The following is a 24,811-nucleotide window of genomic DNA, read 5'->3' on the forward strand; positions in this document are numbered from 1 at the left end:
GCAAAGGGCAGAGATAGGAATTGTCAGAAGATGTCCAACGGGGCCTTAGGTGATCCCCCACAGCACCAGGACACTGCCTTCCCGGGTATCTTAAGAACAGCAGCTGAGAACACAAAACCCTCTGCTATCCACAGCTGGAGGTAGGAAGAGACATCAAAATTCATTGGACATCATCCAACTTTATTTATTAATAAGGGAACAACATATTCCAAATTCTGACAAGCCTTTACTAATCATTACATGACCATCTCAGGTTTGATTGATGTGTCAGGCTTCTGTAGTAAATGTCTGTGTTTAGGTGCAGAATTAAAATAAGAACTTGGAGAATCATTAGCAACAGGAATTAACAGCATAGACACTACAGTAACAGATCTGCATGACATCTGCTGAGGGCTCCAGGGTCACTCCTAGTCAGGCTGCTCTACTCTCACATTGTAGCAAATAACAGATCAATACTGCAGCTCACAGACTTCAACTGCGAAGCAGCAAGCACTAAAGCATTTGAAGTTTCATCACTGCACAGGAAGTCTACAGTATTTTCATCAGACAAATGTCTTAGCCTCACACCTAGGCTGAGATTTCCCAGGCTCAAGTCCATCTCTGGCCATGGACAAGAAATAAAATACTGAATCCAAGATTTCAAAGTGAAGAGCCCCAAATAGACTACAAAACACTTGTGTGGAAGCCTCAGTTAAAGCACACCTCCTTTAGTTACTGCAATTTTCCTGCTCCTTTTCCTCCACTTTTTTTTTAACTCCAAAAATTCCTCTCAAGGGCTTGCACAGCTCTCCCCCTTGGCTCCCTGCCAACTGTGATTGTAGCTTAGCCAAGAGATAAAGTGGCACAGGCAACAGCAATAAGTTACAGCACAGCTACCCCACTGAAACTACTTTAAAAATTAAGAGTAATAATAGAGATGCACATTATAAATGGGTGTCTTAAAAACATGCTTCTGAGCATCTGATACCAGGCTCCTTTTCCCCAGGGGGTCTGTCCTGTCTGCAGTGGGCCCCAGCAGCAGCACAGGACATCAGCTCCTCTGCAGCTTTAGGTGCAGGTTTCCCCCTTCAACACCCTCAGCACAAGGAAAGGTGGGGCTGTTAGTGCCAAGATGCTGCACAGTGTCAACTCCAACATGCAGTTTTGAATGTGACAATGCTCACTCAAGACTGACTTTGTAATCAAGGCAACAGGGATGATCAAAGGCAGCCCCTCCTTTCCTGGCAGGGCCTGATCTAACACTTGCATGATTTTCCCTGACACTAATGCATCTGAAGGGGAACAAAACCTACTTTCAAAAGGTCTTCATCTTGCATCTAATGCTGCTGAAGCACTCGCTCTATGAGTAATGCTATGGAAACCATCATTGTAACAATTGTCACTGAGCTCAGCTAGAAAGTCATCTAGTGAAATGACAGAAGACATGGTTCAGGGTCATCATGCAGGGCACATTACATGGACAGCACACACAGGTATTTACAACTGGCTCTACTGTCTGGAATACTGCTTGTCTGCCGGGCAGAGGGAAGCCAGCACAACTCAGTCAAAGTCACGGTTTGTGAGAACCAGCGGAGCAACCAGCGTCCAGACGTAGAGCACGATGCCGATCCAGCTGGAAGAGATCTTCACCCAGACAGATGGCCACTTGCTGGTCATTGTCTCGTAAGAAGAATCCGGACTGTGGGAAAGGGAGAAGATAAAAAATATGATTAGCAATTTTCCTTTCCAGATGACATACTTGGGCACTAAGCCACTCAACACTCTTTCCACAGTCAATCATTTTCACTTCACAGCTCCACACCTCAAAGGAAATCTCTACCCTTTCTCACAACAATCTGTCCCACGAGTTGGTGTCACAGGAAGGTGCAAATCCCCAGCAGCCCTAAAAATATTTAGTAAGAAAAGCTGTCAAGAAGCAGAAATTGTTAGAAGAAACTTGTAAGCAAGCTTGTGGAAGGGCAGGAAGCGGACAGCATTTATAGCTACAGAGAATGCACTCCAGGTGCTGGCACCAGTGCTGAGTAGATGGGAAGGATCATGTGTCCCTCAACCTGCTGATATAAAATGTCCTGTTTCTCATTTTTCCAGTTCTCTGTATCAGGGGGCTGGTGTTTACTGATTTTTAGTGGTTACAGAATTGGAGACTATCCTGCTTACTTCTGCAGGACATATTTGAGTAGCCCAGGGAATCAGGAGAACTATCCTGGAAGACATGACAGGCACTTTGTGAACAAGGTCAGCCACTCCAATTTTCAAATACCACTCATTTAACTGAGATCAAATGGAATACTTCCCTTAAATAGTCCCATTCAAGACCTAGACTCCTCACAGCACACAGCTTCTGCCTCCTCCTCCAGCAGAAGCCAGTGTCTTGAGCATTCACTAGCACAATGTATTATCAACGTAAATACCTGTACCAGTTGGTGAGCGTCATCATGATATAGAGAGATGCCAGGAAAAGCATGAAATGGAAGAAGGAGTAGCTGTAAGTAACTCCATCCCTCTCGTTATCTATGGCTCGGTGAACATCATCATCATCAAGGGAGCCATCGCTCCTGGGCATTCCGTCCTCGATCAGCGTGGATTCATCGCTGGTCAGCATCAGCTTGTTCACTTGGCTGTTGTTGGATGTCCGGATGCTGCAGGGGACAGGAGAGGGCAGGGTGCAGTTACCCAAATAAACACCACTTACCAACTGACAATGCAAGCCAACAGGAATGCTTTGAGAGTGTCCCAGTTTGAGGCCAGGCAGATCCTCCCTTGCCTCCCACTGGGACAGAAAAATGAGACTCACACAAATGGATTGCAGAAGTGATGGGAAATTTAAATGGAAAAGCAGTAAAGTGTTTTACAGAAGCTACAAGCACAGTGACAAACCCAAAGCATACAGAGTCCCTTACAGCATACCCAGAAGCCTCCCATCATTTCCCTTTCTCCCATTCTGAGGGTATAGCCAAAACCCCCAGGGCTCTTTCTTCCCCCCACCCCCACTGCTAGGCTAGTCTCAGGCTGGCCAGGTCTGAGACTGCCCCTCCCTTTTCTCCTCCTGCCATTAGGCCTAGCCAGGCCTAAGAGGCCTTGAGATAACTCCCCTTCCATTACCAGACAGAGAGCATCTCCAACAGCAGCAGCAAGGGAAGAAAGAGGAAGTGAGAGGCTTTGCAGATGGATTTATAGGGAGCAGGACATTATGGGTATAAAATAGGCTATTTCCTGTGTCCACCCACTGGGCTGAACCCTTGGGACAAAGGAGGTATATCTTGTGAGGCAGCAAGAGGAGGCACCCAGCCTAAACTGCCAGAGAGAGGAACCTTACCTTGAGTAGAGAACACACAGCAAAAACAAAACCAGTCCTACAATTCCTTGTGCATCCCACCACTGCACCACCTGGCCTTGGGTTGGGATGGTGGTGCTGTTGTAACCAATGATGCTCAGCAAACTCGGGTTACAGCGCCTGTCTGTGGGGGAAATACCATCAGATATGTCATCAAACAAGAACAGAACAAATACTAAACAGTACATTTCATTTCCCCACTGAAAGCATGGAGACAGAAAGGAACTTTTGTGACTGTGACAGTCTTGAAGTAAAAATAGCTCTGAATCTAATTTTAGCCTGCTGGGTTTCTCTCTCTAAAGCAGGCAAATTGCAGCATGTGGCACAAAAAAACATCTCCTTGAGCACATAAAAGGATTCTAAACTTATATGAGAAATGCATCAACTGCTTTACTGTTCCATCTCAACAAAATTAAAGTGCTCTGCATAGGAAGCCTTAGAAATTTTACCACTAGTAAACAAGTTTGACACACAGAGGCACCTCAGAAATCCATTTCCTATTATCAGCAGTTCCCAAACCACAGCATCCACAGATAACAGAAATAGAACAGAATAAACCAGGTTGGAAGAGACCTTCAACATCATCGAGTCCAACCTATCACCCAACACCATCTAATCAACTAAACCATGGCACCAAGCACCCCATCCAGTCTCTTCCTAAACACCTCCAGTGATGGGGACTCCACCACCTCCCTGGGCAGCCCACTCCAATGGCCAACCTCTCTTTCTATGAAGAACTTCTTCCTAACATCCAGCCTAAACCTCCCCTGGCACAGCTTGAGACTGTGTCCTCTTGTTCTGGTGCTGCTTGCCTGGGAGAAGAGACCAACCCCCACCTGGCTACAACCTCCCTTCAGGTAGTTGTAGACAGCAATAAGGTCTCCCCTGAGACCTTATCCACAGCTGAAGGCAGCAGACAATTCATTTCCCCATAATTCCAGCAAGAAGTGGATATGACTCTCATGTGTGAGTCACTGTCCCTGGAGGTGTTCAAGGGGAGATTGGATGTGGCACTTGGTGCCATGGCCTAGTCAGGAGGTCTGTGTTGATAGGTTGGACTCGATGATCCTCGAGGTCTCTTCCAACCTTAGTGATACTGTATGCTGTTACAGAGGCACAGATTGGCCATAACTAAGATAAAAGGGCCAGAGAGGCAATTACAACCTTCAAAAATCACTATCTGGCTGCTTCTTTAGCCACCAGAATTTTTTAATTGATTTATATTTACAAGTTGTTTTTGTTTTTCTGGAGGTGCTCAGCTGTTTCCAGACACAAGAAGCACTAAAAACGTTATCCTCAGTTAAAAATACCTGAACAGTAGCATCTCTGACACCAGGTAAAAAAACCTAACAGTTGGTAGGGAGAGGAGCTTTCCAGACACCTTGGAAGAGCTGAGGTCATCTGCAAAACCTGAGCTTTAGAATATTGCTATCCTGCCAATAACAGGCAGAAAATCTTCCAGATGATAAATTAAGAGCAAATCAAACATATCCTTGAAAGAACTGCTTCTTCACTTATTACCATTGAAAGCTGGGGTGAGGAGGGAGAACATAAACCAACAAGGCCTGACTCTAAGTTGTGGGGGACAGTTCCCCATTCTCACACTGCCTCACAAGAAGCTGAAGACAATTTACTGAGCTGTTACCCGAAAAGCCCAACACTGACCTGGTTCGTTGGTCATAGCTGACCAAGTCAAATACATAGTGTAAATGGTGATCACAGAAGACTGCAGCAAGCCAGATCTTGGCTGGGATTCCTAGACAAAGCAGACAGGAAACAGCAGGGTTAGGCAATTAGAAGTCTAAGGCACAATTACCTTATAGGATTCTGGGACAAGTAACACCAAAAAAATCCTGAAAGGTAAGAGAATTCCCACCTGAATCTTGGGCAGGATGGACATTACAGAGGCTCCAATACACAGCAGCATGTTGACACTGATGAATGTCTTGTTCTCAGAACAACCTTCTGGGTGAGTGTAATAAACATAAAACAAGACAATAGCCACTAGAGACAGCAGGTAATTGACAGCTGTAGCTGACAGCAGAGCTGTGAAAAGAGACAAAAACAGAGTTCAAGTGGTTAAAAATGGAGAGTATTGATATTTAAATAGGGCATGCTTATCAAGTTTTGCATATGGGATAACATGATGATTAGACAGCAGTTCTGGGCACTGAAGTGCTTCTCAGTAGGAAGTTGCTCTTTCTCAAGAGAAAGAACACACTAGGTGGGAAGCCTGAAGCCATACTTGATTCTCCAGTGCTCTAACAGCAGCCAAGAGCAGCAAGTATGAAGGACAGCAGTTGTACTACACACACTTTGGCTACAAGCCTAACAAAGAAACTGAAGAACTACTTTTCCAATAGAGGGAAACCCAAAATCTTATTTCCAAAGTGCATCTGATTAAAAATATGACAGCATGAAGTGGCCATTAAAGACAGGCTGAGTTGTCTTTCAAACCCCTGAATTACCACATCCAAAACATTATTAAAAGTCACACATGGCTTCTCCAGGGAAACAACTTGCAGCCTCATTCAACACCTTGGCCTTTCACTCAGCATGTTCCTTTGAACCATGACCAACCTGCAGAGTTATTTTATATGCTTATGCCCAATATGAGGCAGCAACAGGTTAGTGTGACCAGTGCAAAAGTGTAACAAAACTCATGGCTGAAAAAACCCCAAAAGCTAAAATTGACTCTTCTGTGAGATTATAAACTGATGCTCTGCTCTCAGGGATTAGATCTTGTTACTCAGAGGCTGCTGCCCCTCTCCCTGTGCCCCCTCTTATTTACCTTTGACTTGCTGTCTGTTGCATGTCAGAGAGCTGAACTCTACCACCTGAGAGCATACTTGTGCACAAAGCAGGCCTCCTACACGCTGGCAAAATGCAGCTGCTCAGCGAGTAACTTAGTAAATACCCCACACAATGAAATTTAAAACTTGACTGTAGTCCTTTACCTGCATACCAGCACCTTGAGTTTCCTTCTTCCATTTTTTCAACCCAAGATTCATTCCAGGAGTGGGCAAAGTCAATAAGCAAGACCAGCTGAATAAGAATAAAGCAGAACGCTCCAGCCATGCCCACATAAAACCACACTACGAGAGAAATGAAACAAACCCAGCTCAGAATCATAGATCATTTACCACCACCTTAATGTCCCTAAACACTGAGAAGTGCTACAGTTACACAGCTACAATTAAAACTCAGGTATCAGCATGCACTTAGTTTTGTTTTAAAACCAGCTATGATTGTACCATGACACAACAGAAGGCAATATTCCCGTACCAGTTGTAAATGGTCCCTCTGGTATGAAGAAAGCTCCAACACTAATTGCAAGTGCTGTTGCAAATTTAAAGAACCAGAATCTGAAGAGGGAAAAAAACAGATAAACAAACAAAACACCAGTCAGGCAACTGCTGAAGTCTGCTCTAACTCACAGAGACTTTCCTCTATTGAAGTAGCATAAAAATCTTATTGTATCTGCTTAACATTTTTGTTCTCCAGAAAATGATGCTGACACTGTTGAGAAAAGAGCAAACCCTTACAAACATCAAAGTCAAGAGGAATGTAATTCCAAGGGGACAGATGAGGCTTTTAAATCTTCCTATTTGTTGAAAAAAAATCTCAGTGGAATGCAACTTAGTACCATTATTCACCTCTGACTTTTGTTATCTTTGGGCAAAAGCAGAATCTCTCATCTTGGGAAGCCTCTGGATAAGTTACTCAAAGTCACAGTTCAGGCTCTGAAAAGTGACAGCCATCTGTCTCTTCCTCTCACAAAAATTAATCTGCCCTAAGACAGTAACTGAATGCAACAACACTCTACTATGAAACTCTTTGTGGAGCAGTAAATGTGAGCAGGGTGCTCAGCCATGGGCCCTGTTTCCCCAGCAGATGTGTCCCACATGCATGCAGCACCCATCTCAGTTGTGAGTTCTGGATCTTACCCATTGTGCACCGCTGCTCTGGGGTCATTGCTGCTCTTCACCTTGATCATCAACAGGGAGAAGAGAAGGAAGAACATGGCCATGCCAAAGCACACCCGGTACACAGCTTTGTAACCAACCAGCACATCGCAATTCACGTGGCCGTGCACACCAGGGATAGTGGTTCCCATCCCTCCATCACAAAACCCAGGAATCTGTGATAAATACAAGATACTTCAGTCATCTGGAAAAGGCCTCCTGGGAGTCAATACAGGGAGAAAAATCAATAACTAAACAAATGTGAGTATTAGCAATTTATTGAGACACAATTGATGAATACATGGTGACATTGCTGGATCTGATGCTGAACAGCTGTATTGTTAGCTAGCAGCCAACCAGAACAGACAACACACTCAAGGGAAAGAAAAGTCACACATAGGCAAATGCCAACAAAGCCAGAAATAAATTATATTAACAGTGGGTTGAGGTTTTTTTATTTATTAGCACCCTCAGAACTTCTCAAAGACATACAGTTTTCACTTGTTGATCTGAATTAGGAGACAAATAGATCTGGGATTTGGTAACCCTGAGTGGGAAGTTACTGTCAGGTTGATGACAAAGGCAGCCTGCTTACATCTCTTTAAAACAGAATCAGCCTCCTCCCCAAAAGCAACACCACCACCAATTACAAGTATTCTGAGGACATTTTCCTGTCACTACCAAAACAGGAGCAACACAAGTCCAAGTGCTGGGTGCTGCACTTTGGCCACGGCAACCCCATGCAGAGCTACAGGCTCAGGTCAGAGTGGCTGAGAGCTCCCAGAGAGGGACCTGGGGGTGCTGATGGACAGCCACCTGAATATGAGCCAACAGTGTGCCCAGGTGGCCAAGAGGGCCAATGGCATCCTGGCCTGAATTAGGAATAGTGTGGCCAGCAGGAGCAGGGAGGTCATTGTGCCCTGTACTCTGCTTTGGTTAGGCCACACCTTGAGTCCTGTGTCCAGTTCTGGGCCCCTCAGTTTAAGAAGGACATTGAAACACTTGAACGTGTCCAGAGAAGGGCAACAAGGCTGGGGAGAGGCCTTGAGCACAAGCCCTATGAGGAGAGGCTGAGGGAGCTGGGGTTGTTTAGCCTGGAGAAGAGGAGGCTCAGGGGTGACCTCATTGCCCTCTACAACTACCTGAAAGGTGGTTGTAGCCAGGAAGGGGTTGGTCTCTTCTCCCAGGCAAGCAGCACCAGAACAAGGGGACACAGTCTCAAGCTGTGCCAGGGGAAGTTTAGGCTGGAGGTGAGGAGAAAGTTCTTCATGGAGAGAGTCATTCGTCATTGGAATGTGCTGCCCAGGGAGGTGGTGGAGTCACCATCCCCGGAGGTGTTCAAGAGGGGACTGGACGTGGCACTTGGTGCCATGGTCTAGTCATGAGGTCTGTGGTGACAGGTTGGACTCAATGATCCTCAAGGTCTCTTCCAACCTTAGTGATACTGTGATACTGCCATACTGTAACATCTTTTTGCAGTCAGAGCATGCTCCAGAAGGTTGTCATTTTCTTTCCTAGGTAATTAACATGGCTCTTGCCAAAGCTCTAACCTGGTTACTGTACCACATGGAAATAAACATTCAATCATTTGGAGAGGGGAGAAAATCAAAAGCATGCCTAAGGGAAGCTGCTGTCTGCTAGAAAATAAAGACAGCAGAACAAATACTAACAGAACAAAAGCACAGGATACAGTGAAGCTATAAGCTCACCCATAACTCAAATTATCATGCTGTAATTTTGCATGCAGTGTTGCATCTTCGTGTAACTAATAAACTGTAAAACCCTGTAGACAAGTCTTAACTTCCTTGGTGAAAAAAACAAGTTACCACCATCAGTGAAAAGTATTTTTGTCATGCATTTGCAGGCTTTAAAATAGAATTTGAACTAGTACAGCAAAATGAAACCAGAAGACATCTTCAGTTGTGGTTATATTTTTTTAACAGCAGTCAAAATCAATCAAGTACCACAAATACAAGCATCTCAGTAATATGTAGTTTGAAACTCCACATTCTTCTGCTCTGGGCTATTAAAGAAGAGATGCAACTGTGTTTCTAAACAGTGCTTTTCATCTTCCATGATCCATTTTTTACAGTAAGAGTGGTAGGACACTGAAACATGTTTCCCAGGGAGGTCATGGATGCCCTCTTCCTGGAGGTGTTCAAGGCTAGGTTGGTGAGGCCTCAGGAAATCTGGTCTAGCAGAAGGTGTCCCTGCCTATGCAAAGGGGTTGGAACTAGGTGATCTTTAAAGTCACTTCCAACCCACACCATTCTATGGAATCTCTTAGTGTATGCAGTGACTGTCAAATGAGTTCTTCATTTGATCTACAATCACATTAATGGTGACTGTGAAGCAGAGGTAGCAGCACAATTTATACTTTCAAGTAAAACACATGCTTTCAGGATGTCATTTATAATCATCTGTGACATTTGTTCTACCAAACACGTTAGCAGAGAAGTAACCTGACCTTCTTCAGCTGCTCCTCCATGCCTGGTATTAACATCACGCAGGCAACGCTGACGCCGACGAGCAAAAAGAAGGCATAGACCAGGCGAGTTATGGTGGAGTTGTTGCCACTGGGGCAGCATCGGCAGAGCAGGCATGGAGCACTTCCACATAAGCATGGGATCTGACAGAGAGACAGAACACAAACAACATCTTTAAAGAGTCTTGCACTGCTAGATTGCAATATTTAATCAGGCTGTGTAGATCACCAGACGCTATGAAGAATGTGACTCATCCCATGCATCTCATCACTAGTGCAGACTAAGTCGCTGCTACACGTTACAGAGCCCCTAACAACCTTGGCAGCGCTTCCCAGTGCACCACTGCACAGTGAAATTGTGTTTCAAAAGGAACCATTTGTTCATTCAGAGGAAATAAAGACTGGATTTGGGCTCACTCGTTCTCTTGAATTTTATTCATTTCAGCTAAATGAGATGCAAAGATTGCTTGTACTCAACAACTACATCCTCCCTTCCACAGCTGCAGAGATTAAACACAGGGCAGAAAAGCAATCTGAGCACAGCTGCTGGTGCACTTTCACCTGGCAGAACTGGGCCACAGTCCTCTCTGGGGCCATAAGCATTACTGGAGCACAAACAGTAGCCAGAACAGCCTAAAACTTGGACTGAAATTTAGCAGCTACTCATATCCCAGAATCCTGTGAGCTGGCAAAATTAAGTCATGCAGCATACAAGTTACAAACCATGAGAACAAAGCAAACACACAGTACAAACTTTATTATCATCACTACTAAGTGCTGAGAGTGGAGAGGGCTGCTGCTGAAACACTTGGGGGAAAAAATAGGACAAAATGTACCTGAGTTTAATCCTTCAACAGACAATTCTGGGAAGAAGGAAAGGGAGCAGGTATTGCTGTTTCATTAGGGGAGAGGGAATACATTTCATCCCTCTGCAGTTTTTTGCCACTTGCTAAGTGCCAGTTGGGGAAGTGAAATAAGCACAAAGTTCCACAAGTAAACATGAGCCAAAAGAGAAAAGGTACAGTAAAGATGTTTTGGGTTTGTTTGGTTTGGGGTTTTAATTTACAAATAAATGATTTTGCCTAGAAGACATGGGAAATCCCACAAAGCAGCTATCAAGTCTTGGAGCTGAGGTGAAGTGAGTGACACTGAGCCCTGGGTGGTCCAGAACAGATCACTCCGGCCCTGCCAACCCCCTATCAGGCAGTAGAAGACAGCCTCTCCTCCAGCGCACACACAGGGACACCTCCACCAGTGAGGTGTTCACCACCACATCACAGACACAGTCACACAAGATGATGACTAGTTCCACAGCCACATGACTAGTGCATGTCTATCACCCAGTATGCCTGGCATGTGTCAGAAAGAGCTCTTCAAAGTTCAGTCATATGACAAACAAAAATGACAGCACTCTGCTGCTACTGGGCAAACCCCCGGGCTCACAGGGAAGAGCAGACGGAACCCCACAGCACTCAGCCTCCTGAGAAGCCCTCAGGAAAAGGCTCAGATTATCTTTTCTTACAAGTTCAACCAGACCCACACACTCAACCCACAAACTTGGTCTTTTAAACAACCTCCTTGTATTCTTTTTGTACTTGTGTTTCTTTCCCAGAATGAAGGAGCCAGGAATTTTCCCTTCACTATGCTACAGAATCATTTCTAAACTAGCAAGCTTCACTATTGTATTTGTCTAGCTAAAAAAAGGGAAACTAGGTAGATTCTAACTATTTCAGTATGTAAGCTACTACATTGCCCTTTTTTACCTCTTCCTGCACTCAGCATCACTATAGCACAAAGAGGTATTGATTCCAGGAGAGGTTTCATCTTGATATAAGGGGGAAAAAAAAAGTTGACAGTGAGAACAGTGACTGCAACAACCTCCCCAAGGACATGGCACAGTCTCCCTACACCAGAGGTTTTTAAGACAGGAATGACCAAGGTCCCTAAACATGTCACCTAAGTTCCCTTCCCAACTAAAGGTTGGACCAGATGATCCTAGGAGGCTGTTCTATGACTCTGAAAACATTTTAACCTCCAAACTGCTCATCTTTATGAGCTGTGCTCATGCACATCCCTGAACAAGCAAACCTATTGATGTATTATTCATAGAAGTCGGTCACTTCTACAAGGAATCACGTTACAGCCCAAGTCCCTCTTTCTTTCAGCAAGACAAAATAAAATATTTACCATTCCAATAAACTAAGATTGTTTTACTATTGGCAAAACCACTTCTAGCAAGTAACACATTCCAAAACCAGAGAGCAATGAATATTTGGCCCATGGAACTGAGCTTATCAGCAAAAGAGACAAGGATGCTCTGTGCCACTTTTTCTACACTCAGAGCACACCTCCTACAAAAATATACTACACCACAAACAGCAAGATACTACTGCACAGATCAAAGCATAATGCCAACTCCCCAGGTAAAGCCCAGCTCAGTCAGAGATGCAGGGCTACCTTGCAGTTAGTTTTGGGCTTGCTTTCTTAGGGAAGCTTGGACAAGTCACTATGTCATCACTGCACAAACCTACTTCCATCCAATACTTCTGGACTTAGCACCTGACTCACATCCCTGCATGGTTTTGAGAAAAATAAGCAGCTCCATGATGTTCACCGAGGCAAAATAAGAAAACAAGGCCCACACTCCTATTCTGGGAACAGCCAGCTAGGCAGCAAGTTAATTCAGGCCTGCTAAATCAGTCACTTCACTCTCTAGAGCAGTGGAAATTGCAGGGGGAACACATAACAAGATTAATATTGCAGAAGAGAGGAGAAAGTCCCACAAATCCACTGAAAGTCAAGTGGTACTGCCCCTGATGCACACAGAACCAGTTTTTACTGGTCAACAGAATCTTCTTACTGTGGTAATGACCAAATTTCTACATACTGAATTAAGCAGCCACAGAAACACTCCCCCCAGCCCCGCTGGGCCTAGTCAGGTTTGAGATACATCACTCCTGCTCCTATGTTTAAAGGAACTCATTCAATCACAGTCTTTGCCTTTCCAGAGAGTACTGAAGTGAGCAAAACAGCAGCTGAGCTACTTCAGGGAACAATGCAATAGAGGCAAGGCCCAGCAGAGTGAAAATAGCATTGCCTGTTCAACCTAGGTCATCAGGCCCAGAAGACTTTCAAGATGACTTCTGAGTGCTCCTAAAGCCTTCCCCTTCCCCATCATTTTTGCTCTTAAAAATGCCAAACTGAAACACTCCTTAATCAGCACACAGCTGGGCTGAGCTACAGGCAGCAGTAACACCACACCAAAAGTCCAGAAGAAATACAGGTAGGAGGCAAGGTGCAGAGGTCTGCAGGGCACAAGAATAGCTACACAGCTGAAACAACGCCGGCAGCAGTGTCTCCCCAGACAAAGGAAGAGCAGTTGCCCTGGCACTGCCTGCACTAGCAAAAATTCCACCATATCTGGTTCCCCTGCTACCTCACCCCCACAGCTTGCTTCTTTCAGAGCCCAAATGGTGTTTATACTGACATATCCTTAGACACCAGCACAGACTTCTGCTGCAACAACTTACAGTAGGCTTTTAAGTGCTGTGGTTTTAAATGTGGAAAGAAAAATCAACACTTGAAAGCCATCACTGAACAAGCAAACAGAAAATGAGGATACAACCTATGCTGCTTTGTTTGAGCCCCTTAAAGGAAGGGATGGGGGTTAGGCACCCACACTAAACCTCACTTCATCAAGACTGCATGCTCACATTAATCAGCTTACCTAAAAGACCATTCACTGACTTTTCCTGGGCAGAAACAAAGGCTCAAGCCCCACAGTGATTCTTTGTGCACCACAAAACACCAGCCAGTTGCCAGAAAGGCTTGAAACTGCAGTATATATAAACTCAAGTATCTGAAATAAAACCTAGGCACACTGCTCCTTGGCATTCAACAATAATTACAAAATGTTGACTAGATTCTGCTAGTAATTGAAGCCTAACTGGCTTAGCCATTAAGTAGTGTTTAAAATGTTAATTAAAGCAAAACAAACACTTGAGGTACTGCATGAACAGGATAGCACTGGTGTTTTAGTCACTTATTTGCAGGTGTATCAGTCTGGAAGCTTAGTTCATACAAATTTACCAATTCCAGCATCATTTCCTAGAATCTGTATGGAGAGATGATGCTTAGCTCCTAATTAAGTATTGCTCTACACTGCATATTTTGATAGCACAAAAAAACAGGAGTTTGAGTCAATATGAGCTTTTGTTATGCTGAACTGAGTGCACAAAGTCCTTAAATATCCATCATTTCATTTAATCCAAGTAAAGTACACTACTTTTGGAACTGAAAATTCAAGTTTTCACAGGCCCACTGCCATTTTTTAAGGCAAATGTTTAGAGATTCACAGTCCATGTGATTGTGTCTATTTGCATAGCGACCAGACTTGGAAAAGATAACCACTTCAGGCTACAACAGCAATGCCTCAGCTGAGAAGAGGACTGCCACAAAAAAAGGATCGCTACAATTTCTCTGCTTTTCTTCATAATGCCCAAGGCTTTAAAACCATTTCAAAACGCAGTTTCCCATTAAGAAAAAAAATAAATCACCTGACAATGCTCAGCACGGTGATGACACATCGCCACAGAACACCGTGCAGGAAGAAAATGATGGCTCCATAAGACAAAGATGTTACAAAGGGTGGAGCTGCTCAAGACAAAGCCTTAAGCAAGAGAAATTAAACGCAACCATCAAGATCCGGGAAACACGTGAGCTTTCTTTTTTTTCCCCGAAAGAAACGTCGAACTTCAAACAATTTGATATGATTTAAATAGCTTTGGGGAGGAGAAATTTCAGCGGACACAGCAACACTTCCCACACGGTAACGCCGATTAAGCAACGACCAGCAGTGCTACAGGCCTGCCTATCCGAATAAATACGAGGCTCTCCATCATCCCAGCGAGACGGCTTTAGAGGATCCCTTAGAGATCCCCGCAGTCCGAGCCGGGGAGAAGCACCGCGGGGGCGCGCCCCAGGACCCGCCTCTTCCAGCCCGGCGGGAAGAAAGCCCTGCCAGGGAGCGGGGGCGGCGGCCGCTCGGGGCGGAGAATGCCTGAATGGGAGCGGGGAGGGGGCCCGCAGCCTCCTCGCAATTGAGAAGGCAGAAAGGCATCGCCACAGATACCCCCGCTCCGGGAGACAAAGGTCCGGAAAGGCGACGGGCGAGGCCCGGGGTGGCGTGGGGGGGGGCGGAAACCACCACCGACTGCCGGCTGTAGGCCTGCGCTGGGCAAGAAGGAGCAGAGAAACACCGCGGCGCCCGCCCCCATCTTACCCAGCTCGCCAAGGAGCAGAGGCCCAGGACGCCGCCCATGGTCCGCGGCGGCTCGGGCTCAGGCTTCGATTCCTCAAAGATGGAAGCGCGGCCGCCGCGCACCCTCCGCGAGTTGTTTACCGCTGCACACTGCGCTTCCGGCTGCTCTGACGGCAGCGGACGTCACTTCCGGGGGACAGAGCGGGGCGGGGAGGCGGGCGGTGTCGTAGGAGCCCTGTGGGGCAGGCGGGGGTGAGGTGCTTCTCTCTGGTCACTGACTGTGATCGGTGTAAAGGCGGGACGCGACATCGTCATCTAACTATGCAAACTCTTCGAAGGACTCTCGGATGCCGCAGCAGGACAGCACGGTCTGTAGTCTCCTTTGTCACGGTTCCGTCAATCACACAAACGGTGCATTCTTAGCTTATGAACGGCCTCACTTTCCAAAGAAGCATACCCGTGCCTCGTTAAGAACACGAATGCCGACTGCAAACTCAGCAATTACTGGGTATAAGTCATAGAACTGTAGAATAATTTGGGTTGGAAAAGACCTTTAAGATAGGTTAGACATAAGGAGGAAGCCCTTCACAGTGAGAGTGATAAAATACTGGAACAGGGGAAGTTGATGCCCCATCTGTAGAGACTTTCAAGATCAGGCTTAGAATCAACGAGGTTGGAAAAGACCTCAAAGATCAAGTCCAACCTGTCACCCAACACCTCATGACTAATTAAACCCCTTGATGTGGATTGATGTGGCCCTGGGCAGCCTGATCCAGCTGGAGGTCTCTGCTTACTGCAGGGAGGCTGGGCAAGATGACTTTTGACAGTCCCATCCAACCTGATGCAATCTGTGATTCATCAAGTCCAACCATTATCTACTAAGCCTGGTGCTAAAGCGTGTCCCTCAGCACCACATCTCTATCTATGCTAAATCTGTCACTTACAGTTTGTTTTAAAGGCAATCCTATTTTCAAAATCAGACATGAAAAGATTAAGAAAGATCTCTTGCAGGCAGAAGGTTTAAGGATCTGATTGTTGTCCAGTGAGAATGAGAATAATTAACAAACTGGTTATAGCTGTTGGTTTGAAAGGGGAGTTCACAGATGTAATAAACTGAATGCTGAAGTGAAATGCTGCATGCCTGTTGTTACCAAAAACACCTTTAGAATAGAATTAACCAGGTTGGAAAAGACCTTTGAGATCATTGAGTCCAACCTGTCATCCAACACTATCTAATCAACTAAGCCATGGCACCAAGCATCCCATCCAGTCTCTTCCTAAACACCAAAGGTGAAGAAAGCTTTGGAAAGCCTCTAAAAAAGTAAAAGATACTAAAGTGGAAGTACTTGAGAGTAGGAGATGGAATTGATGTTAGGATGCATCTGCTCCTTGGCTAAACAATCTGCTTACCAGTGGCCAGCAGACTCCTTGGTCTGTTCTCAATAAGCATATCCTGGTCCTGCACAGAGACAGCAGCCAAAGTGCAGCTGAGCTCTGATGTGAGCATGGACATGGAGTCTGAACCTCAGCCTGGGCCATCTTCCCCTACTGTCACATAACAGGACCTTCCTCCAAGTTAGGCAGGGTAATGAAAGTGGATTTGCAGCTGCAGCAAGGAGGAGAAAAGCCATGGGGAGAGGAAGGCAGACTGTGCTGCTCTCTTCTGCTCCCTGTCACAGGAGCACAAGGCCAGGGCTGACAGTGAAGGAGGATTTGATACCTGTGTCCCATGTCTCCTTAGAAGGGCAATGGGAAGGCAGGAGGTAGGGAATAATGTTTGAGCCCCTTTTAGTTGGCCAGTGGATTCATGACAGTAATCCTTAATGATCACTTTTCCTTGTGCACTAATTTGAGCCAGTAAAGTGTGCTGTGTTCATTTTCTGTATTGCATCACCACAATAGGTCCTGCAAGCTCAGCATCAGTGCACAGCACATCTTTTCCAAAGATGACTTTTCATTACTTATTGATTTTTTCTGCCTCAATGCACTTGTCCCTTACAAAAACCTCTGAAAGACAAGGCAGACTATTGCTGTCCAGACCAACCTGAGCTCTTTTCTTCCCAAATATTAAACCATATCATTGTTCTCTGATTCTTTCATTCTCTTTGCTTTCTTATTTGGATCATCTGCTGTGAAAATACCCTGAAGTATTATGTGTGCTTCACTGAACCAAGCCCTCCTGCTTCTTCATTACTCATCTAAGAAATGGTGAGAGAGAAACTACTACAGGAATTTATCCTCTGGAGAATGAGTTCACTTTCTAGCCATACAGCATGTGTGACAGCTTTAAATCATATTGGGAAATCTCAATTGCATTACTTGGGGAATCTGGAGGTCTATTCTGACTGAGGAAACACTTTTGACTTTGCTAACCTTCCATCATGATGGTAAATACTTTCCTTAATACTGGAGTTTCTTTTAACTAGTTGCTGTCAATCTGTTTGCAACTGGAAAAGCCTCTTGCAGCGTTGCTAGGTTTGAGTCTCTTCATTTTCACTGTGGTGCTTCTGTTTTGCTCACTTTAAAGGGAGGGTGGACTCCTTCATACTCAGACACCTGTCTCAGCTTCCCCAGCATGATCTCCTGCTTCCTTGTGAGCCTCTTGAGTTTGTGTCAGTATGAAAGCCATACTTGGCCATTATTTGACTATTTCTTTGAATCTGTTTTAGAAAATAACAGGACCCAAATAGCTGAAGTAATTTTAGGTTTGGGTTTTTTTTCTCCATCATCTTAGGAAGCCTCTTGCTGAAAACTACATTTTTGTCAGATGCATATTGGAAAAGGGTTTTTCCAGACTAGAGACCACCTCTCTGTTTCCATGCTCTGCAAAGCAACTTCTGTCAGCCTCTTCAGTGAACACCAGGTCTGCAGTGAGCCCAGAGCTGCATTGTGGGGGATCACGAGCACTGCTACACACACTTTAACCTGCAGCAGAGAAGTCCTGGAGACTATTTTGTCTCTTGAGTTTGTGTCCTCAGACCACTGAAAGTAGGGGCAAACTAGACAGAACAAGATACACTGAATAGACTTATTCTTCAGGCAAGGCTTTTCCAAACCCATAGTTTTCTGTTAGTGGTTCAAGTCAACAGCATGAGAGGGAGAATCCTGAACATCAGTGTGGATGGGAGGTTGGACAAGTTGCCTGCCTGCCTCACACTGAGTGAGGCTGCACTTCTTGCCATAAATTCCTGCCCTCAGTAATTGAGTTGCCTTTAATTGCATTTGTTCTGTGAAAGAATAAGCAGGTAGGAGGCTGGAAACACAATGCAAATGCTGTACTACATGGTGCACACAAACCATACAGCTTGCAGGAAACACCCAGTACACATAGGGTGACCTTGCATGTAGCACATGGACCATAAGCCCAGCAGTTCTCCATATAGTTAGGCAGTGCCCATGTATGCATTAGGAATGTGCACTGTGTAAGGAGAAGTTAAAACATGTTGTGAAAAACATTGAGTCTGATGTTTTCTGTCCACCTCCAGTTTTGTAGAACCAAGAGCATGTCTCTCAGGGACCTAGGGCATTGCTTCATGAAGCATTCAGCGCTACAGTACAGCAGCATCACACCTTTCACCATGGAAAGACTAACATTCACAAACCTCCAAAAAGAAGCACCTCCAGGCCTTCCCACACATGATTTCCAAGCACACACACAAAGAGAGAACATGCATAAGGAATAAAGAACAAATAAAAGGTTGCTGTAATTCACAGATTAAGTTTCACAGAATGCATTGTGGTGGAAGGAACACTCAAAGGTCATCTTGTCCAACCCACCTGTAGTCAGGTCCAACTAGATCAGGCTGCCTAGGGCCACATGAAATCTGATCTTGAATGTCTCCAGGGATGGAGTCTCAACCACAACCCTGGGTTCCACCCTCATTGTAAAGAGCTGCCTTATGTCCAACCTAAATCTACCCTATGCCAGTTTCAAACCATTGCTCCTCTTTCTATCACCACAAGCCCTTCTAAACAGTCCTTCCTCAGCTTTCCTGTAGGTCCCCTTCAGATAGTGAAATGTAGCTTTAAGTCACCCTGGAGTCTTCTCTTCCCCAGTCTGAACCTAAACCTCTCTCATCTCTGTATGACAATGTCAAAACCATACAAAGCATTGGCACAAAATTTGGAGGGAGCAAAATGTTCAGCCTTCAAAACTCAAAGGAGAAAAGCCAGGATGCATTTTGTTTGCTGGATATAGATCTGAAGATCATCTCCCCCAGAGGGCAGTGCAGCTTAAAGAATGGAAATGGATCCCTGGCATGTTTAGATGGAGATGGGCAATTTGAAGATGTGGGTTTTATATCTCAACAGTGTTAAGAGAAAAATAGCCTACAGGGATGTATTTTCTGGAATAAATCTGTATATGCAGCACAACTCTACATTGCACTAGCTTTAAGCCACATTTAATTGAAATAGAAGTGTCCCCCTTTCCCCCTCCCCCTTTCTTCCCCCTCTTAATCCTCTAAATGAAAAGTAATATTGAAATAATACCTGTGATATCAGATTATGATAGCCAAGGTTGTCTCTACTGTGAGTGAAGTGGAGCCCAAAAGATTAAAGTTCTTGTTTCCACTGGGCTGTGCAGAGTCTCAGAGCTCCCAGAAATGAAATTAAATTCAGAGGCCATATTTAAGGACTGACCTAGATGGAAATCTAATGCTGATTCAAATAAACAGATAAGACTATAGAATAAATAGACTATAGAATAAATAAGACTATAAATAAGACTATAGAATAAATGCTTATCTCTCTCTTACAAGTTGGTTCTCTATTCTATTCTGTCGATCAAAACCAAAGAATGCAGTGTATTCAAAACAGCAAAGCATTAAGTGTGTTTACAACATTATGTCTTTTCAGCCTCCCCAAAATACATTGCTGACTAGAAACTGATTGACAGCATGCCTCTTTTCTTGGGTTTGTGTTTTTTTGTGTGTGTGTAAAGGTGCATGATGTTAATCTTTAGAAAAGAGTGAATAATCTGCAACTGTTTTGTGCAGCCCCTGTCACGAAGTGAAAACCAAAAACTCATTGGCTCGTGCAAATTGTTGTCGCTCCACTCATGGCAAGAGAAGATTAAATGCAGATTGGGTCATGAGCATTATTAACGTTCCTATTAAGCCTCATCACAGTCATTGCAAGCCAGAGAGAAAAACTAATTCCTACCTCTGTTGCTATGATTGTTTGTGTGGGGGGAAAAAAAACGTTCTCCGAGGGTAAATTAACGAGACAGTTCCACATCGCCACATAATGCTCCGTGTGCTTAACAGGAAAAGACAGAAGTATTTGTAATAAAATCAACCCCCTTCAATTTGTACAGCATAGCATGGTTCAGTGTTTCTAAATAATTGCCATTTTGGAGACTGCTCCTAGCACTGTACCAGTGTGTGATGGATGGCTTTAAAATCCAGTACTGACAGCTCGCTGTCTATCCTCATCTTCTCTAGTGGTCTAGTCGTGAGGAGCTTTGTGTTTGTATTATGCATAGAATCATAGAATCATACAATCAATAAGGTTGGAAAAGGCCTCAAAGATCATCAAGTCCAACCTGTCACCCAAGACCTCATGACTACTAAGCCATGGCACCAAGTGCCATGTCCAGTCCCCTCTTGAACACCTCCAGGGATGGTGACTCCACCACCTCCCTGGGCAGCACATTCCAATGGCTAACAGCTCTCTCAGTGAAGAGCTTTCTCCTCACCTCCAGCCTAAACTTCCTCTGGCACAGCTTGAGACTGTGTCCTCTTGTTCTGGTGCTGGTTGCCTGGGAGAAGAGATCACAGTATCACAGTATCACTTAGATTGGAAAGGACCTCGAGGATCATCGAGTCCAACCTATAAACACAGACCCCATGACTAGACCATGGCACCAAGTGCCACGTCCAATCTCCCCTTGAACGCCTCCAGGGTCGATGACTCCACCACCTCCCTGGGCAACCCGTTCCAATGCCGAATGACTCGCTCTGGGAAGAACTTCCTCCTCACCTCGAGTCTAAATCTCCCCTGGCACAGCTTGAGACTGTGTCCCCTTGTTCTGGTGCTGGTTGCCTGGGAGAAGAGGCCAACCCCTTCCTGGCTACAACCACCCTTCAGGTAGTTGTAGAGGGCAATGAGGTCACCCCTGAGCCTTCAGATCAACCCCCTCCTGGCTACAACCACACTTTAGGCAGTTGTAGACAGCAGTAAGGTCTCCCCTGAGCCTCCTCTTCTCCAGGCTGAACAATCCCAGCTCCTGCAGCCTCTCCTCGTAGGGCTTGTGCTCGAGGCCTCTCACCTTCATCTTGGGGATAAGTCTAAAGACACCTGTGGAATTCATCAAGGAATAGCTTTTTTCTCCCCCCTTATTTTTCACCAGGCAGTGAGATTTTGAGAAGATCTGGGTTGCAGAATGGTGGCAGCTGGAAAGGACCTCTGGAGATCATCTAGTCCAGCCCCAGCAGGTTCACCTAGATCAGTTTGCATAGGAACTTAAGTTGTGCCAGGAAAGGCTTAGATTGGACATGAGGAAATGGCTTAGATTGGACATAAGGAAAAACTCCTTTACTGAGAGAGTGGTCATGTGTTGGAACAAGCTGCCCAGGGAGGTGATGGGCTCACCATCCCTGGGGCTGTGCAAGAAGCCGTAGATGTGGCTCTTCAGGACATGGTTTAGTGGTCATGGTAGTTGGGTTACAGTTGGACTCAGTGATCTTAAAGATCTTTTCCAGCCTTAGTGATTCTGTGAAAACTCCTAGAGAGAGTTAATATACTTTTCAGAAGATATTTTAATTAGTTTTTTGTTTACTTATTTCCTAGCTGAAGGAGTGTTCTTAGAGCCACACTGACAGACACCAGCTGTTACTGCTCTGTATGATTAGTAACCATCCTTTCATTGTCAAAGACAGTGAGGACAAATCTCCCCCAGTTACAAGTTTTGGCAAAACAAAGTTTACCAGTCAGGAGTGGCAGTGCTGACATTCTGACCTTCATAAAACACAATCCTGAGGAGATAAAGCTGTGAGATTTTGTATTTGCTCCCTGAAAACACTTAACCTGTTGCAGCAAGAAGAAAGCAACAGCTAGGGATCATTTTGCTATCAGAACCGATGTCAGGCACTGTGGCTAATTTCACAGAAATGAGTGCCATTGGTGGGAACAGATGCTGTTCGCTGGCTCTTCTAAACAAATTGAAGCGTGCAATTGCTGAGCTGCTAGCTGTTGTGTAACTGGCGCTGGCAGCTGTCCCAGAAGACAGGGGGCAGCAAAGGTGATGCCAGTTTTTGCCAAGGCTTTGGGGCACCCGCGCAGCTCTGCCTCCCGGGAACTCAAGCTTCACAACCCTAGTAGCATTCTTGCAGAAAATTAGCCAGGGTCTGAATGAAGGTGATTTGGCTTCCGCAGTGTACCTGGATTTCTAAAAAGCCTTACGCGAGGTCCTTACTAAGAGCTTTCAAAGCAGCTAATCAGTCATGAAATGACAAAAGAGGCTTCCTTTTTTTTTGATTAATAGCTACTAGCAAGATCCATCAAGGGCTATTAAGCATAATTCTCCAGTTGCAGCCTCTATTCAGGAAATCTTTAAAACGGTAATTGCTGGAACCAGGATGGCAGAGCTGTCACCACCTGCTTGTCCCTCACTTACCTCTGTCCTCTGGCATCTACTGCTGGGTGCTGTCAGGGGCATAATGCTGGGCAGCAAGACTTTTAGCCTGATCTAATGCAGATTCACGCTATTCATAGGTAAGAGTTATCACCCAGTGCATAATGTAACAATCCAGATTTTTCCTCTTTTTCTTCCCCCCCCCCCCCCCCCCCCCTTTTTTTTTGTGATAAAAGGTGTCTTCCTTACATAACAATTTTATTCTAACACAGACCAAGTTTCCACATCAGCAGCTGTTTTTCTGGAAGATATCAAACTAGGAAAGTTTCAGCCCTTGTTGTCAGCTGTTTGAATAACTGTAGGCTAGTGTAGCAGAATCCACAGTATCACTAAGGTTGGAAGAGACCTCAAAGATCACCGAGTCCAACCTGTCACCACAGACCTCATGACTAAACCATGGCACCAAGTGCCACATCCAATCCCCTCTTGAACACCTCCAGGGATGGTGACTCCACCACCTCCCTGGGCAGCACATTCCAATGGCTAACAACTCTCTGGGAAGAACTTTCTCCTCACCTCCAGCCTAAACTTCCCCTGGCACAGCTTGAGACTGTGTCCTCTTGTTCTGGTGCTGGTTGCTAGAGAGAAGAGACTAACCCCCCCCCGGCTACAACCACATTTCAGGTAGTTGTAGAGAGCAATAAGGTCACCCTTGAGCCTCCTTTTCTCCAGGCTAAACAATCCCATCTCCCTCAGCCTCTCCTCACAGGCTGTGCTCAAGGCCTCTCCCCAGCCTTGTTGCCCTTCTCTGGACACCTTCAAGTGTCTCGATGTCCTTCTTAAACTGAGGGGCCCAGAACTGGACATAGTTCTGTCCTTCCCCTTGGCTTTTAGAAGATTTTGGAGCAAGGAACTTAGTTCTTGCAGCTTGAGAAGCTGCAATGAGACCTCCTCTGTAAAGGCCTGGGAGACCAACAGGAACATGAGCTGGCCTTCGACCCAAGAGCTGCATTAGAATAGAATAAGAATGGGATGGAATGGAATGGAATGGGATGGGATGGGATGGGATGGGATGGGATGGGATGGGATGGGATGGGATGGGATGGAATGGAATGGGATGGGGTGGGATGGAATGGAATTAACCAGGTTAGAAAAGACCTTTGAGATTTGTGCAGGGAAAGCACATGTGGAGTTTGTACATATGTGTTTTAGTAGCTCACATGGCCACCAGCACTGAACACAAGGAAAGGTCAGACTACAACATGCAACTCTGCATCTGTATAAACTCACACAGAGAGAGCAACACTATTCCAAGTCAACTTCTGTAAATGTACTACAGCTTCTTTCCCAGTGTGACCATATACATGCTAGTTCAGCTGGAGAAGCAAGGAATCCTCTCCCTTAAACAAAGCTGTTCTTTCTCTGAGTACCAAGCAGGTCTGTACCATCTCCTGGGGAGCTAGAGCAGTTCACTGCTGGGCTTTGAGCACAACAAACTGCCTGTGTGCAAGTAATAGTGAAAACCACCACAGATACACTAAGCACTGTATTCAGAGAAGGAAATCAATGTTTATTTTCAGAATCTTTTGGCTTCATACAGAAGCAATTTTTAAATAGAAGAAGAATTAATGTTTTCAGGGATGAATGCCTAAATTAATATGCAATTATGCCCTCTACAGTCCCATGTAATTCAGCTGAGCTTCCTGACACTCTCTGGACCATTCAGGCCACCTACAAATCAAGCCTAATTTTAGGTCCCTATTTCAGAAAAAAAAATAACACTAAAAAACTCACCAAAAAGCAACCCCAAAAACACACACACACAAAAAAAACTCTCAACAACTACAACAAAAACCCCAAAACAACAAAAAAGGCACAAACAAACAGAAAACAACCACAAAAAAAACCAACAAACTCAGAACTTGAAAGAATGCTTAGAGCCAAAATTAATCTTCACCTATGGCTTATTTGTTGTGATGAGCAACTGATTTCATAGTATCTGTCAGAGTTGGAAGGGGCCACAAGGATCATCTAGTTCCAACCCCCCTGCCATGGGCAGGGACACCCCACACTAGATCAGGCTGGCCAGAGCCTCATTCAGCCTGGGCTTAAACACCTCTAAGGTGAAACTGTTTTGATGCCACAAAAGAGGGGGAAAAAAAAAAAAACCAAGACACTGAAAACCAAAAAC

The 24,811-nt window shown here is 45.1% G+C and overlaps 1 protein-coding gene across 1 annotated transcript; it reads right to left on the reverse strand.

The window, feature by feature from the left end:
• Positions 1-159: 159 nt before the first annotated feature.
• Positions 160-15,214, reverse strand: SERINC1 (serine incorporator 1). The gene is made up of 10 exons (XM_068162320.1): positions 15,066-15,214; positions 9,767-9,928; positions 7,282-7,475; positions 6,620-6,699; positions 6,292-6,429; positions 5,211-5,380; positions 5,000-5,090; positions 3,317-3,458; positions 2,412-2,639; positions 160-1,678 (listed from the first exon to the last, which is right to left on the reverse strand). Exons 1-10 carry the CDS (start codon positions 15,102-15,104, stop codon positions 1,540-1,542), a joined length of 1,383 nt encoding a protein of 460 aa, XP_068018421.1. The 5' UTR covers positions 15,105-15,214; the 3' UTR covers positions 160-1,539.
• Positions 15,215-24,811: the final 9,597 nt, after the last annotated feature.

This window comes from Melanerpes formicivorus, unplaced genomic scaffold, assembly GCF_026170545.1.
Source record: "Melanerpes formicivorus ecotype bairdi unplaced genomic scaffold, bMelFor1.0.p_v2 SCAF_63, whole genome shotgun sequence".
In the NCBI taxonomy this organism is placed as follows: Eukaryota; Metazoa; Chordata; class Aves; order Piciformes; family Picidae; genus Melanerpes; species Melanerpes formicivorus.

Excerpts from the sequence above, each read along its gene's own strand:
- SERINC1 (XM_068162320.1), bottom strand. The coding sequence starts at position 15,104 with ATGGGCGGCGTCCTGGGCCTCTGCTCCTTGGCGAGCTGG. Across the intron at positions 7,476-9,766 it reads TGGAGGAGCAGCTGAAGAAG|ATTCCTGGGTTTTGTGATGG; the intron begins GTCAGGTTACTT and ends TATTTATCACAG. Across the intron at positions 6,700-7,281 it reads AGAGCAGCGGTGCACAATGG|ATTCTGGTTCTTTAAATTTG; the intron begins GTAAGATCCAGA and ends TTCCCTCTTCAG.